The sequence below is a fragment of the Saccopteryx leptura genome, chromosome 1 (genome assembly GCF_036850995.1).
Source record: "Saccopteryx leptura isolate mSacLep1 chromosome 1, mSacLep1_pri_phased_curated, whole genome shotgun sequence".
In the NCBI taxonomy this organism is placed as follows: Eukaryota; Metazoa; Chordata; class Mammalia; order Chiroptera; family Emballonuridae; genus Saccopteryx; species Saccopteryx leptura.
In genome coordinates this window covers 381,493,863-381,511,131 of record NC_089503.1, presented here as the reverse complement: position 1 = coordinate 381,511,131, position 17,269 = coordinate 381,493,863, and the positions used below count along the sequence as shown (strand labels likewise).

At 45.5% G+C, this 17,269-nt stretch overlaps 1 protein-coding gene across 3 annotated transcripts in view; it reads right to left on the bottom strand.

Annotated features, from left to right (window-relative positions):
- The window catches only part of BTBD9 (BTB domain containing 9), a 447,747-nt gene that overhangs the window by 376,002 nt on the left and 54,476 nt on the right, over positions 1-17,269 (bottom strand). For all 3 annotated transcript variants that reach the window (XM_066359505.1, XM_066359503.1, XM_066359504.1), the window contains exons 5-6: positions 6,632-6,851; positions 3,339-3,458 (exon numbers count right to left, since the gene is read on the bottom strand). In XM_066359505.1, coding sequence (XP_066215602.1) covers positions 3,339-3,458; positions 6,632-6,851 — 340 coding nt within the window. The remainder of the gene's footprint in view (positions 1-3,338; positions 3,459-6,631; positions 6,852-17,269) is intronic.

Here is a 17,269-nt window from a genome sequence, read left to right as displayed (position 1 = left end):
TCGGCAGGAGGAGAGGTGCTGAGCTGCCCACGCTCCCCAGATGAGGAGCAGCTTCCTCAAAGTGAGAGCCACAGGGCCAGAGGACAGCAGGGTGCTTCTTTCTCTAAAGGTCAAACTCCAGCTTAGAGACTCAGAAATTAGAAAAAAAAAATATTTTTAAATTTAGTAATAAAAAGAGCCATTTACTGAGCCTGTTTTGGGCCAGGCACCATGCTCTGTACCTGTGTGTGTGCTATGTATGCTACTTAACCTTCACAGCAGACCTCACGAGAAGTGTCGCCACTCCGGCTTTCTACTGGTGCAGAGACCTGGAGGAGGCACTGCTTGACTGAGGCCACAGCACCAGGGTCAGATGGAGCCAGGGCTTGAGAAGCGCTCTAACCAACCACACAGGCCCGGGGTTTCTCTACTCCACGATGCTGATTGACATGCAGTCCAGCCTGGGCTCAGAGAGAGGGCTGGGTAAAGTCACACTCCCCCAATTCACAGAGCATCTCTTCTTTCGTGAATATATTTGATGTAATCTTTCATCAAATACATGACTCTCATATCTTTTGGGATTAACCTCAAAATCCAGCTTCTTAAAGAAAACAACAGGAAGTGACCTTTGTAACAGTACAAGACCATTCACCACCCCAGCTTCCCAGCAGTGACACTGACAAATACATGGATAAAAAGTACCAATGAATGTATCCACATGGCAACGTCGACCCACTGTCTCTCCATTACCCACTCAGTGCCTGGACCCCGTGAAACCTGTGGAAACATTTATAGAGTTCCCACTGCATACAAGGTCATAACCTGAGAACTGCGTAAGGATACTAAGAGATTAGAATCCATAGTCCTTGATTCCCAAGAGCTTGTTATGTTCATATCAGAGGTAAGACGAACACGCCAAGTGCAATGAAGAACAAAGGTGACATACAAATGGACAAATTAACTAACATGATGCAAACTGGACACTGAGTGCTAAGGAAATAAAGAAGTCCCACGTGCCTAGTCAAGTTCCTGGACGAGGTGTATTCAGCACATGGTCCAGGGAGTCACTAAATGATTGTGAAGAGAAGCAGCAGCAAGTGTAAGGCATCCTTGAATAATCAATAGGGACTTATTCTTAGGTTCATTTTAAAACACTACCAAAATTTCGACCTATGACAAAAGGCAGGGTTTATAAAGGAATGTAGTGATTAATATGTTAAAGTAGTTAGAACTGCTTTAAATTTTTTTTAAACGACTATCAATATCAAGGCACCTTCCTTGTCTTGTTAACAGTATCTCTAACCATCTTTTCTCAGTTTTTCCGGGCCAGACCTGGGGGCTGGCCATATCAAGACCAAACTAGCATCATGGATACAGCCAGGCTCTACAACATATGCAAGCTACACCGACAAAGGCCAGGCCCCACGGGAGAGACAATGAGGAAAGGGGAGTAATGCTCATTAATAAATAGGAAGCATTATTTTCTAAAAGCCAGAGACTGTACATAACTGAAGGCATGTTTTAAGATGGGTAAAGCGCACCGACTGTGTCATGGCTGGTTTTATATTCACGATGATTTGTTCTGGGAGTCATGTCCCTGTTGTACCAAATTAAATAGAAGCACACTGTCCTGCGGCCCACATCAGACGCTCTGCCTGCTACGCTGCTGATTTTTTAATCCACTGCAGCAGTAATAACCCACATCGATGCAGACTCAATCACACCCTCCGTGCCAGGGCCCCTCTGTCACTCCCAGGGTATCCCTAGGCAGCTCTGAGATGCAGAAGCCTCACTCAATTCCTTGTCCTTCTCATTTTAATCCATTCAAAACCCCTCTGATAAAAGAGCAACCGCCAGACCTGAGCTACTTTAGTCCCCCTTTGGGGAAATGGAATTGATTTTCTGCATTTTCACACAAGAGAATCCCCGGGTAACAATATTGTGTCTAGTCATATCCATAATAAAAAAATGGAGGCAACATTCTCTACTATCCATACCAGAGGCCGAGCGGTTTTGTGGAGCTCCTTAGTGGGATTAAGAATTCAACCTGACGCTGACAGATCATGGGTTTACTATGCATAAGGGGGTCCCTGGCAGAGAGAGTAACACTGTGGGGCACCCCGCACCGCGCCCACGTCAGCCTCGGTGGGAGGTGAGCTGAGGTCACAGGTCAGGGTGAGGAGGGTCTCGGGTGGGGGGTCAGCTCCTCATTCTGGTTTACCCCCACCACACCCTCCCCTTCTCTCCTCGCTGACCTAACCCATGAACATGCCTTGACCTTTGACTCTAAGGTAAAGAAGACCTGAGGGCAATTTCCAAAGGGAGAATTACAACAGAAAAAACACAACACAGTTCTGGAGGCCTTTTAGCACTTCTCCCAACTCCCAAATTCACTACTTTTATACGTTTCACAGAATTTCAAAAAGAACGTTTAAACTATGGCTTATCCCTATGGGAAGAATGTGAAATATTAGGACAATAGTTCATTAATACTTTTTAAAGCAGACTAGTGTGGGACCGCAACACGACAATAAAAGCTGAGGTGCTCTGACTGAAGGGAGGGCGTGAACTGGGAGCCCCAGCGCTCGGCCTCCCCGGCTCCAGCCCAACCCCCCAGAAACACCTGCTCCGTCATATCCCACGGACCTCCACTGACCTAGATAAAGAGCACAGGCTCTCAGGACACGCACACCGGCGCCCACGGCGCGCCTCCAGGGAGCACGGGCTCTCGGGACGCGCACGCCGGCGCCCACGGCGCTCCTCCCGGGAGCACGGGCTCTCAGGACGCGCACGCCGGGGCCCACGGCGCTCCTCCCGGGAGCACGGGCTCTCGAGACGCGCACGCCGGCGCCCACGGCGCTCCTCCCGGGAGCACGGGCTCTCGGGACACGCACGCCGGCGCCCACGGCGCTCCTCCCGGGAGCACGGGCTCTCGGGACGCGCACACCGGCGCCCACGGCGCTCCTGGCCCTGCGGCCCGGACTGCTGGGAAGCCTTCGCAAGAACTCCCCCGGCTGCAGTGGGCAGAGCATTCCCCCACCAGTGACGCCCTCCAGGGCCAGCACGCAGCCCAGAGAACATCCCCACTTGACAGGGTCGCCGGTCCCTTCTTACTCCTTTCCAGGTCGACTACAAGAAAACAGTACAAAACACTCCGGATAAACAGTTCCACAGCACACTCTAAAAATGACGATGCTTCATGTTCCACAGTTTCCCTAAGTGTTAGCTGGGGTGTGTTTGGTAGCTGGTAGTCTGAGAAAACTCTTCTGTGAGGCAAAATATATATATATAATCTGCTTCTCAGAGTCCACATCTCCTTAAATAAACATCAACATCATTTGTCAGCCGGGAGAACTAACCTGCAGACACGGGCTGGAAAGTATAACTTCTGCCAGGAGCGACACAGGTACTGTGAGTGATCGATCACTCGGATCCAATCAAGTTCATCCATCGACACTTCAATGAAGTATGAATAAGACCTAGGAATCAAAGTGAAAAGGGCAGAAAAAAGGACCACATTAAAATAACAATACAAAGTTATATCTTAATAAAGCATTAAAAGGCACAAAAAGCCCTGGCCGGTTGGCTCAGCGGTAGAGCGTCGGCCTAGCGTGCGGAGGACCCGGGTTCGATTCCCGGCCAGGGCACACAGGAGAAGCGCCCATTTGCTTCTCCACCCCTCTGCCGCGCCTTCCTCTCTGTCTCTCTCTTCCCCTCCCGCAGCCAAGGCTCCATTGGAGCAAAGATGGCCCGGGCGCTGGGGATGGCTCTGTGGCCTCTGCCCCAGGCGCTAGAGTGGCTCTGGTCGCAACATGGCGACCCCCAGGATGGGCAGAGCATCGCCCCCTAGTGGGCAGAGCGTCGCCCCATGGTGGGCGTGCCGGGTGGATCCCGGTCGGGCGCATGCGGGAGTCTGTCTGACTGTCTCTCCCTGTTTCCAGCTTCAGAAAAATGCAAAAAAAAAAAAGGCACAAAAATACGCTATGCATGAATTACACTCTGCACAACAATCAAATCTGGATGACGGCAGTCACCACAATGTACTGAAATCCTCCCGGTGTGCCCGTCCGCCTATTGCTCAGGAACAAAGACCATGCCATGCCGTATTCATGTTCACAGATCCAGGGTCTAGCACGGTGCTTGGCACATATCAGGCACGCAAGACATTTGCTCCTTTTTCAAATAGGCCAGAACGCCTGGCTCACACGTGTCAGATTGACAAGATCATGACAAAGACGGGACAGAAAACAGAAGAAGGTGTGTGCCTCTTCCCTCTGCCTTCCCTGGCCTGGGAGCTCAGCCCTACACTCGCAGAAGGAAAGCCTACTCGGAGGGTTCCCCCCGGAAGCCACCTCACCCCCTACTCGCTCCCAGCCTCCTACCACCCCAAACACACATGCAGCCTGCAGAAAAACAGATGACATGGTGAAGAGACAATGCATGCTTCTTTTGGGCGCAACCTCAGATTTGCCGGTGAACACCCTGGCAGTAATGAAGGTGGCCTGTCACCCTCCCCTCGCCAGCTCCACTGGACCACTGCATGCTGCTCCCAGCCTAGACAAATCCCTATTCCCCAGTCCTAGGCCGGATTTAAATCTGAGATGCATTATGACTTGTACTGGGATATCAACAGGAACAATCTCAGGAGATTTAGGTGACCATAAATGTCAGCCTGCCACCAACAGCTGTGACCGGCAAAGGTCAGCTTAGCTTGTGTCGTCCGCATTTCCTGCGGCCCTCTCCCTCCCAGTCACTTTATCGCTCAGTCTCAAAATGGTTATAACCTTTTATTGAACCTCTCTGGGTTATCGGTAATGCAGGATATAATTTCAAAACACATGTCAGAATCTTTTTGGCTTAAGATTCTGAATGCTTCACCTTTGCTTAGAATGATTAACAGCTTCTGTGAGGAAAGAACTGCCATGAGGTCAAGGGAAGTCCCCCGTGAATGTAACGCACATACTGAAACAAAGTGGCCTATAAACATTTAACATCATGGAAACGGTAACTACTTTCAGTTCCAAACATACTAACCTTTTCTTTTAATATTTTTACACCAATTTCACTATTAATTAAATGAGTGACTATAAGGAAAGCTTTTATAACAGTGCATACCACATAAAAATAATGAAAGTGCTATGTAAGTATTATTACTATCAGACTCTATGTAAGTATTATTAATCAGACTCTTAGCAATGATATATGAATTACCTCCATTTTGCCAACCAGAATCGAATTATATCCAACAAAGTATGTGTCAGAAAATATACTCTCCTTTTATTGAATTTAGGGGAGGAGAAGGAACAGAGAGAGGGGGAAAGAGAGACATTGATTTGTTGTTCCACCCGTTTATGCAGTCATTGGTTGATGCTTGTATGTGCCCTGACCGGGGATTAAACCCACAGCCTTGACCTATCAGGATGATGCCCTAACCAGCTTATAGCCAGGGCCAGAAAATATATTCTTAATTTAAAAAATTTAAAAAAATTTTTTAAAAAAACACAAAAATGACGGGGACTTCGAAGCCCCATACACAGGAAATGCTGACTTTCACTTCACAAAGCTTCCCTCAGACCTGCTCAAATATCCTCAAGGCCAGGGCAGTGGCCAGCGGTGCTGACCAGAGAAATGAACTAACCTGCAAGGTCTGCAGGGCATTGTCACCACTACTATCAAGCCCGTCCTACCCAGACTCAAAGTGGTACAATTAGGGCCTCGGGGACTCTGTACATCAGTGTTGTGGTGTTCAGGGTGTCGGTTGATGATAAGCAGCCATGGGAGACACAGCTCAGTTCCTGGTCACTCACGGTGCTCCAGTACTTGGGCCACCACGGCTGGACTTTGGAAAGCACAGCGGGTCACAGTATCAGAACAGCCAGAAGAAAGGCAGAACCTTGGCGCTCCTGTGAGACTGGGAGGATCCCCAGGCTAGAGCCCAACGGAGATTCTTCACAAGTTTCTTTTGTTTTGAGGATGAGATTTATGCACACACTAAAAAGTACTTCTTTCTTCATCCATAAGATAAAATGTATTTTAAAAGTTATTATAATATCCAAAAGTAAGGAATCAACTAAATAAATCATAGGAACCCATAGGGTAGAAAACCAAACAACCATATAAAGTAACATTTTAGAAGAATATTTTTAAAGGGTAGAATATTCACTATATATTACTTAAAAAGTGAAGCTAGCTTTTTATACAATGAACCTTTATTTTGTAAAACTATGTGTGGTTTTATTGGTTTATGTTTTGTGAGTGTGCATGTGTGTGTGTGTGTGTGTGTGTGTGAGAGAGAGAGAGAAAGAGAAAAAGAGAGAGGCATACTATGTATGACAAGAAACACTGATTAGATACATACAAAGATTAATAATGGGTGGTGAGATTACTAGAAATTTTTATTTCTTTGTGCTTTTCTGTATGTTCTACGTTTTCCACAATAAACACGTATTCATTACTTCTATAAGCAGAAAAAAAACAACACAAAAATGTTATTTTTTTTTAAAGAAATATACCCTTTAACTCTTCCCCCAGAACAACACTTCAAGAGAAATAGCCAAGGAACCACAAAGAAGTAAGTCATCAAATGTGTAAAACCACACAGGCTGCGACGGTCGAACACAGTGCTAGTTTCTCTCCTAGTTGGATGACCCACCGGCTGTCGCGGTCCCACAGCAGAATCCGGACATGGTTGATGATGGACGGCTGGCCCAGCTTGATCTCGATGCCGGAACGGCAGTCGTCATCAATTGGGTGCCTGGAAAATCCATGGTCCAAATCGTAATTTTGAGTGTCACCATCAAGTAAGGCAGACTTCAGCTCCCCTTTGACAACCTGGGCTCCGTACTTCATAGTTGCAATGTTTTCTTCTGGTACTATATAGTTGGAGATACAAAAAGCATGGTTAATGGTTGGTTATTAAATTATTCTATAAGTTGGGGGGAAAGACACAATTCTAGGACTCTAGTTGATTCTAGTATGTGCATTTAATTTAAAAATGGCAGAGACAAGTCTATGGAAATAGAAGCTATGGAATGTCTTGAGGATTAAGTTGTTACCCACAGTTTAAATTTAATGACACCATCATAGTCACAAAGTGCTTGGGACTATGTTAAGAAAAAGTTGTTAACACCAGAAAACAAAACAAAACAAACTTGGACTAGCACAAACAAATCAGCTCTCCTGAATTCTATTAGTAGCTTTACTTTAGTATCTCCTGGACAAAAACAGCATATAAAGATGACCTACACCTGCTATCCAGATTGAGCATAATGTATAATAGCAAAGCAGGTAGGTCAGACATCAGACAGAGCGACAGAAAAGGAGAGGATGAATCCAGTACAGCAGAGCCATTGGTCATACACGGATTAATCAATTAATCTAGCTAAATACCAAAGATACATTTAAAAGAAAATATATTTTTACTTCACTTGAGTTTTTCAAAATGGAAATTCAGTCTGTCATCAAAATCAGAGTTACGGTTATAATTCAACACCCTCCCCTCTCCAACAGTAGATTTATTAAGTGTCACCTGCTCCTGGGACTCTGAAGTCCTCTATGCACACACTGCTTCAAGGACCTGGAACCCACCCTCCAGGTCCCAACGTTCTAAACCCGACACTCTCCACGGAGGGACCAGGGGCAGCATACAACAGATGTCAGGAGTTCGAGCTTCAAAGTTATGAGTTTAAATAGTGGCTCCACCTTTCGCCAAGTGTACCACTTTGGGGAAGTTCCTGTCTCTGAACTTAATTTCTCAGTAGGGCGATATCTGTCCACCAGGTGTTTCTATTTTCTGTTTGTTTTAAGGATTAAAATGAGATGATGTCTCTGCAAAGCACATACTAAACTCTAAAAAAAAAGACTGCCAATATTATGAAACACTTGATCATTTTTTTAATTTTATTTAATTTATTGGGGTGACACTGGTTAATAAAATTATGCAGGCTTCAGGTGTACAAGTTTATCACACATCATCTGCACACGGTGAGTTCACGACCTTGAGTCCTGTCTCCTGCCATCACCATATATCCCCCTTGACTGTCTACTACAGGGGTCCCCAAACTACAGCCCGTGGGCCACATGCGGCCCCCTGAGGTCATTTATCCGGGCCCCGCCACACTTCTGGAAGGGGCACCTCTTTCATTGGCGGTCAGCATCCATATCCTGTGCTCCTGGAGTACTGTATGTAGCAGCGTCACTCACGTACAGTACTACTTCCGGTGACGCAGGATGCACGCGTCACGGCTCCGGAAGCACGTCATATCACTTGTTACGGCTAGCAGTGACAAATATGGAACCGGACATTGACCATCTCATTAGCCAAAAGCAGGCCCATAGTTTCCATTGAAATACTGGTCAGTTTGTTGATTTAAATTTACTTGTTCTTTATTTTAAATATTGTATTTGTCCCCGTTTTGTTTTTTTACTTTAAAATAAGATATATGCAGTGTGCATAGGGATTTGTTCATAGTTTTTTTTTTTTATAGTCTGGCCCTGCAACAGTCTTGAGGGACAGTGAACTGGCCCCCTGTGTAAAAAGTTTGGGGACCCCTGGTCTACTACCTCCCTCCCCCACCCCCTTCCTGCCTGTAATCACCACACCATTGTCTGTGCTTAGTCCCTTCTTTTAAAAAGCACACAGTAATAAGACAACTAAAGCAAGATGACACACTGGAAACAAACAGTGAATTCTCACAGTACATACACACATGGTCTATGTGATTTGAATAGAGTCAAGTCTAAGCCATAATTAGCCTCTTAGGGAAAGGGGGTAATTCATTATTGCAGATTACTTGGAAAATGTGGGGTTTAGACATTTTTTCAAATGAAAACAGGTATGAGAATGGCTCCGGAAGACAACAGAAAGTGCAGTGGAAATGCAGCTGGGTGGGGCTGGCCAGCCCGCAAAGACTAAGGCATCTCAGACGCACAGCAAAACGAAACCTCACCACGCTCAACGTCTCACCGCCAGAAGCTCAACGCCACAGGCTCACAACTCCCGGCGTTCTGTTAGCTCAGGGTGATCCCATGTATTCTTCACATTTATTTTTCATTTATTTAATAAACCTTACTAATTCCTTTGATTCACTCCTCACCAGAATCCTCTGTGTGGAATGCTATGACTACGGCCACTCCGCTGATGGGAAGTGGGGGCAGGAGAAAGCTTGGCCGGGCTCTGTCGCCCGAGGGCCCACGGCCAGCAGGTGTCACAGCTGCAATCAGAACCCAGGCAGTCTGTCTCCAGGGGCCCTGCTCTGCCAGTCGGGCAAGAATGGTTTCCTATGGGAGGAACATACTTACACCCTCTTTGTAACCTTTTCCCTCAAAAGTGACCCAAGACTCAGAGGAAAGAACCAGTCTGATATATATAAAAAAAAAAAAAAAAAAAAAAAAAGCTGGGACTTACAGTGAGAAAACCTAAGTTTGAGATTCGGGCTCTACCACCCCCTACCGGAGGGAGGCCTCTTGGTCTCTGTAACAATCTGTTTTCTCATCTAAACATAATTCTCTGACCAACCTACCCGCAGAATTATGGTGTAGAATTCAGGGGTCCCCAAACTTTTTACACAGGGGGCCAGTTCACTGTCCCTCAGACCGTTGGAGGGCCGCCACATACAGTGCTCCTCTCACTGACCACCAGCGAAAGAGGTGCCCCTTTCCGGAAGTGCGGCGGGAGCTGTATAAATGGTTTCAGGGGGCCACATGCGGCCCGCGGGCCGTAGTTTGGGGATGCCTGGTAGATTATGCTACAAATAAGATATGCTAAAGTACTGTGTAAGTATACAGAATTGCATCAGTCAAAAAACACTTGCCGCTGACTCACTCTGTACCGGGTCCCACTGAGGGCCTGGGACTACCTCAGTGGGAGACAGACAGGCCTGCCCTCTGAGGCCTCCAATCTAGAGATGAAGCACTCGACAGAGCAGGCACACAAACAAACCCTTCCAATCTGTGCTCTGCAGATACCCATGATGTATGAGCACTCGGTAAAAAGAAACGAGAACCCTTTATTTCCGGGTATAAGATGTGGGTCCGAAGTCTTGCTGCGGACCACTGCGGGCATCCCCTCCAGCTCCGACTGCCCCAGTCCAGGCCCGGACAGAGGAGGGGAGACCCCGAGCTTCCACGCAGACGCTGCCGCCACCTGTGACTTCCTCTCAACACGAGACCCTTCACCTCCATGGTTTATCAAGCTGAGGGCAGCGTACGACAGCATACGCGACACAAGAGAGGCAAGTGACTGTAACTAAAAGTCTGAAAAGGAAATGAAATTCCCACCGCAGGTCTAAGTCGTCTTTTGAAGCTTATTTCAAGAGTACTTGAGAACTTTTCTAACTGTCCTTGATACAGAATCCTTGAAAGGATCTTTCGCTTCAAAATGGGAAGCACTTACACAGTGGAAATTCTGTCACGGTAACTGTAATCAGATAAAAATACAACTCCAAGTATTTTGGCAAGATCTATCGTTAAATGATGAATTTAACACAAAAGGCAAAAATGAGAAAATTCAGGTCATAATAAAATAATTCACACAATCAATATTCTTACTGCTTATATTTGTCTATCAGTAGAGAAAAATGCTCTAAAAAAATCTAGGGTTAGGGCCCTGGCCAGTTGGCTCAGTGGTAGAGCGTCGGCCTGGCGTGCAGAAGTCCTGGGTTCGATTCCTGGCCAGGGCACACAGGAGAAGCACCCATCTGCTTCTCCACCCCTCCCCGTCTCCTTCCTCTCTGTCTCTCTCTTCCCCTCCCGCAGCCGAGGCTCCATTGGAGCAAAGATGGCCCGGGCGCTGGGGATGGCTCCATGGCCTCTGCCTCAGGCCCTAGAGTGGCTCTGGTCGCGACAGAGCGACGCCCCAGATGGGCAGAGAATCGCCCCCTGGTGAGCGTGCCGGGTGGATCCCCGTCGGGCGCATGCGGGAGTCTGTCTGACTGCCTCCCCGTTTCCAACTTCAGAAGAATACAAAAAGAAAAAAAAAATCTAGGGTTAGGGATTAAGGAGATAGTCAAAAACAACAATAGTTTTCTTTACATTTGTCATTTTGGGTGCATTTTACAAACACTAAGAGAAAAAGTTATGCTTTGAAGATTCATAGCAAGGCAGAAATGAGCTAATTATCAGAAAGAAAATCTAAGGAGAAATGGAGCAGGACATGCCCCCAGCTACACAGTGCCAAAATGCAGGTGGTGCTGGGTTAATTATCTTGTCTTTTTCTTTAATTGCCTCACGTTTTTAACCATCCTTTCCTGGGCTCTCTACTGCATCCAGGCTGAGAGAGCGGTTCACCCCGAGGAACCACTGGGTACACACTCAGCTCGCTGCCACTGCAGTCTCTTTCCCCAGCTCTGTCCCTACGTCATCTGCTGCTCCCCGCCTGACCTCCCTGAAGAACGGCGGGTCCTCCCTTCCAACAAGGGCGGCATCGCACATGACTTTCTCGACAACTCCTGTCTCACTTAACCTTCCCGTTCCCTCCGTTCCCTGCAGACCTCCCTGCCGTACAGCGCAGTGCTGGTCCTCAAATATCACAAAACAGAAACACAAAGCAACTCATGCTGGAGACATGATCAGAGAGCACTGGCCTTGTGAGTCACTGCAGCATGTCGGTCCCAGCCTGGGCATCAATTTCACTCAGTAACTCAGGCAAATTACTTATAAAGATCAGAGAATGGGAACATGGAAGAGCTGAAAGGGACCTTCATCCTATTTATTTAAAGGGAAAACTGTTTTTCAACCACCTTCGGTGCTGGTCCAGGTGCTGGACTCAACCCTCCGGCAGCTCCCGGTCCAATGGAGACAGGAGCGCATCCGAGACAGGGGACTGCCTCCACAGGGGGACTCTCAGGAGAGGTTACCTGTGAACCCCTTTACAGGCGAAGCTGCTACAAACCATACCTGGGAAGGTCCACTAAAAAAGGAGTCAAAGAGCTGTCAAGTATTAAAAGCTCTTTGTTGTTATTGCTGTCTTTATGTGACGGGGAGACAAACTGTAAGTTCTAGTTGAGAAGCAAGGGATAAATTCATTCAGTCACTCATTTATTTGGAAGTCTAGATTCCGGCACTGCGCTAGGCGCTGAAAAATAGAAAAGACACAATTACAGTCCCCAAGAAGCTCAGTCTAGTAGGCATCTAGGCCAAAAACGCAATTATAACATCACAGTGGCAAACGCTATTGGCCTGAGCTACTGGCAATTATGGGAATGTGCTCACAGTATAGATTTAAACACACACCCAGATATTTACATATTAATCAATAACTTAAGTAAGCAGTTCTATGAACAGAGTGACTTTCACTCTGTAAGGAAATTCTACAGATGGAAATTGTGATATAAACCCTGCTATAAAACATGAAGAAACAAGAAATTACTGCTCTCTTTCCCAAAGTCTAAAACCTAAGTTATACTGAACAGAATAGCACTAACTTTCAAGGCAAAAATTAAAATCCCTATGGCCAAGACAAAAATACACAGTAAGACAATGGTCTGAGTACAGGTAGCTCAAATACCCTAAGGAAAATAAAATATTATTATTAAAAGTGAATTCCCTTTGCCCAGGTTGATAGGCAAATGCTCGTTATAAATGTACAACACTGGTCTACATTCCCTTCCCAGAAAGACTAGCCATCACTGGTGAATTAAAACACCCTTTGGGTTCTCTTTTTTTTAAGGGAGTAAAAATCACTGTAATTTGGTAAAAAGCCTCAGGGTATGCAGCTCTAAGAGTTACACCTTCCAGTAACCAATATTAACAAACTAAAAGAAAAAGAGTTAGAAAAAAAGATATTAATCCCAAGTCCCAAGGTAAGAACCTCTCTACATTCCATGAAAAGTCACAAAAGACAAAGAACCAGCACCCAGAGGAGAATGGAAAAAAAATGTGCACAATAATTTCAAAATAAGCAGAAGTAGCTTTCCAGAACAATAACCTCAGGAACAGTTCTGAAATTTTAGACCCTCTTTTTTCCCTAACAAGAAACAATGATATAAATGTCTGGATAACATTTACTTAGAATATAACTTATTTTTTAGGATCTGACAGAAAAGTGATATGCTTGCTTGGTCTTTACATTATTGACTTTACTATTCATATAATTAAAAAGTCAGAAAAACAGCCTGCAGTTTAATCATTTCCCAAGTTTAGAAGTTAGATAAAAGATTCCCAAACATTTGTATAATCTCTCCCATGAGCTCCCACTGAATTATTCCAAAATAAAGAGCTGAACATTTATGAGCAATAATTACAGTAAGTCTGTCATTCCAGAACTCAGTGTGCCTTCGCTGGTAGATTCCTTACTCCCCTTCTCGGTAATTTCATGGGTTTATTGTAACCCAGGTCTGACAGCTCTATGAGCAGCTGATTGATTCCAAGCGCCCAGAACTGTGCGAGCTGTCCCAAGCCGAGCCCTGTAAGGAACCCAATACGGGGCCCATTCAGCACCCCAAATCAAAAACTAAGGCAAAGAAGAGGAAAAGGAACTTATGTAACAAGATCTAACAATGAGAACTTAGAAAGTCTGAAATTATATAATTTGTCTTATTATCTCTCCCTGTTTCATCCTCCCACACTTTGTGTAGTACCATTCTCTAGCACCTCCAAATCCCTTCCCGGGCCTCTCTTGACCTGTTCCCTATAACTGCCATACTATTTCTCCCCTGCCCTTCACTGCAATTCACACAGCAGATGGTCAACACATTGTATTTACTGTCTTATCAAGCCAATGCCCTCATTCTGTTCAGCCAAGCTTGAGGTCAGACTACTCATCAACTCACCACAATTTATATCCGAAAAGTTTTCTCTCAAGTCCCATTCTTCATGACCTCCTAATAGCCCCGATACCACTGACCACCGTCTCTGGGTAGCAGCTCTCCTCTGTGGCTTCTGTAACTCTCCTAGCTCTCCTCCTACCTCTCTAATTCTTCCTTCCCGACCTTCAGCGCCCGGGCTCCCTGGCTACAGGTCTGCTCTAATCACAGACTCTAATCTGCCTCCCTTCTCCATGTCTAGCCCAGGCTTCAACTCCTGTAGATCCAGCTTGGGCTGCTTCCTCAACTCCAGTGACCTGCTTCCACGGCGATGAGACATTTTTCCTTGCATTCATTCACCAAGTGTCTGCAACATGCTATTGAGTTTGTTAAATGGTAAGGATATAAAGATCAAGTGGGCTTACAAAGATCACCTCTGCCTTCAAGGACCAAAGATAAATAAACAAAAATGTTTAAAACAATGTGATCATTCCCACACAGACATACAGAGATGAGGAAGAACACAAAAGTGATGACAATGGTTTCCTATATAAAGCTTAAACACATTATTTGTGTGCATTATTTAATTCTCATAATACTACTAGGGGATATAAAACAAAAGGTAAAAATTCTTTATGTAATTTAATAACAGGCCAGACAACTAGCACATAACTAATTCAGGATTTGAAGTCAAATTTGACTCCAAAACGAAGAGTGCTCAGAAAAGTGACGAGCATGAGAAAAGACTTGGACCGTGGAAGTCCCAGAAACACTCAAACTCAGTCAAGTCTAAAAATAAGCTCAGGATCTTCCTGAAAGAACTACTAACATGCTCTTTTTTTTTTTTTTTTTTTTTTTTTTTTAGCAAGAGAGAGACAGGAAGAGAAAGGGGGGGCAGGGAGCAAGCCAGTGATCCTTTGCTCGAGCCAGCAACCTTGGATTTAAGCCAGGGACCTCGGGCTTCAAACCAGTAACTATGGGGTCATGTAGATGATCCCGCACTCAAGCTGGCAACCCCATGTTCAAGCCGGGTGAGCCTGTGCTCAAGCTGGTGACCTAGGGGACCTCAGAGTACCAGGTTGGGTCAACACTCTATCCACTGCGCCACCACAGGTCAGGCTCAAATGTTAACATTTCTGAAACATGATGGTAGGTCACTGTTAAACTGGTGACATTGTTTCCTTTCTTAGTGGTGCATAAAACAATGGTGCCTCAGACTTCTGGTGTCTTAGGTTTGATAAAGTAAGGTAACGTAATCCTAAACATAATCTTCAAATTTAAATCCCCTGAATCACCAAGATTTAATTTTTAAAATGTCATATTTCCCCATGTATAAGACGTATTTTAATTTTGGGGCCTGAAAGTTGAAAAAAAAAGTATTATGTAAAGCAGGGGTCCCCAAACTACAGCCCACAGGCCACATGCGGCCCCCGGAGGCCGTTTATCCGGCCCCCTCTGCACCTCCGGAAGGGGCACCTCTTTCATTGGTGGTGAGGCGCACAGGATCCATCCTCATCCTGTGCTCCGGGAGTACTGTATGTGGCAGCGCCACAAAGCGCAGCATGGCTCACGTACAGTTCTACTTCTGGTGACGCGGGATGCATGCGTCACGGCTCCGGAAGCGCATCATATCACCTGTTATGGCCAGCAGTGACAAATATGGAACCGGACATTGACCATCTCATTAGCCAAAAGCAGGCCCATAGTTCCCATTGAAATACTGGTCAGTTTGTTGATTTAAATTTACGTATTCTTTATTTTAAATATTGTATTTGTTCCCGTTTTTTTACTTTAAAATAAGATATGTGCATTGTGCATAGGGATTTGTTCATAGTTTTTTTTATAGTCTGGCCCTCCAATGGTCTGAGGGACAGTGAACTGGCCCCCTGTGTAAAAAGTTTGGGGACCCCTGATGTAAAGTTATTGAACTCAAGTTTTATTCATCATAAAATTCATACAACTCGTCATCACTGTCAAAACCCCCATCCATTAGCTTGTCCTCATCTGTGTCTGATGACAATAGTGTGTCTGTCTTCAAATATTGCCTCATCCTCAGTTCCATCTATGGCATTTGAAATGCCACAACCACTGTATAAAATGCACCGTTTTTAGACCCCCCAATTGGGGGATGCGTCTTATACATGGGGAATACTGTAATAGCTCCTTTATACATCTGTTATTTTCCATTTTCCCTGCCACCACTCTACTTTAAAGTTGAAGCAAGTGTGCACAGGTTAAATACCCTTCTCACTGGTCTCCTCAAACCCATTTTTTTCCCTATTCCAAATCATCACATACAGCACCACGGACAATCTTTCAAAACCATCCCTGTACTCCTGCCTCTCCCCTCTAAGTTCGGCTTCTCACTGCGTAAGTGAAATCCCAATTCAGTTCCAAAGACTTTCGTGACTCTGCCTGAGCTAACCCTCACAGACTTTCTGTTATTAATCAACAGAAGCCTTTGACACCAGTCCGGCTCTTCCGATCCCAATCCTTCAAATGCTCTAAGCCAGGGGTCCCCAAACTTTTTACACAGGGGGCCAGTTCACTGTCCCTCAGACTGTTGGAGGGCCAAACTATAAAAAAAACTATGAACAAATCCCTATGCACACCACATATTTTAAAGTAAAAAAACAAAATGGGAACAAATACAATATTTAAAATAATGAACAAGTAAATTTAAATCAACAAACTGACCAGTATTTCAATGGGAACTATGGGCCTACTTTTGGCTAATGAGATGGTCAATGTCCGGTTCCATATTTGTCACTGCTAGCCATATAACAAGTGATATGACACGCTTCCGGAGCCGTGACGCGTGCGTTCTGCGTCACCAGAAGTAGTACTGTACATGAGCGACGCCCGCTTTGCAGATGCATCCTGTGCTCCTCTCACTGACCACCAATGAAAGGTGTGTGCCTTCCAGAAGTGTGGCGGGATAAATGGCCTCAGGGGGGCACATGAGGCCCGCTGGCCATAGTTTGGGGACCCCTGCTCTAAGCTGTCTCTTAACCTCACCAGTCCTCTCATCTGAATGCACCCCATCCTGCTGCCATTCAAATCAAATGCCAAGGCTCACTTCAAGCATTATAATCTCCATGAAATTTCCTTCGATCATTCTGAGCCACGCCCTCTTCTGAAGTTCACAGTGTGGACCCATCTTGAACACTGTTGTATTTAAACTAAGTTTTCATGGGGGTATGCCATGTCTTATTTCCACAATGAAATTTAAAAGGATCAAAGGCAGAAGCGGTATTTTGCACTTATGCGGCGTAGCTCGGTGGTTAATGACACGGTCTCCGGGGCTAACTACAGCGGCCTGATTCTCAGCGCCACGGACCTTTCTGGGACCTTGGCCAAGGTGCCTGCTCTCTGAGCTTCAGCTTCCTCGCTTGTAAAATGGAACCAATCATGGTACCCATCCCAGAGGATCTTTCAATAAACACTTAGAGGTGTTGACTGCTTTGCTTTTATTATTAAGAAAAGTCACCACATAAGTGTTAGCTATTACTATTGTTACCTAGACTCTCCATGTTCGTGGTGCCAAA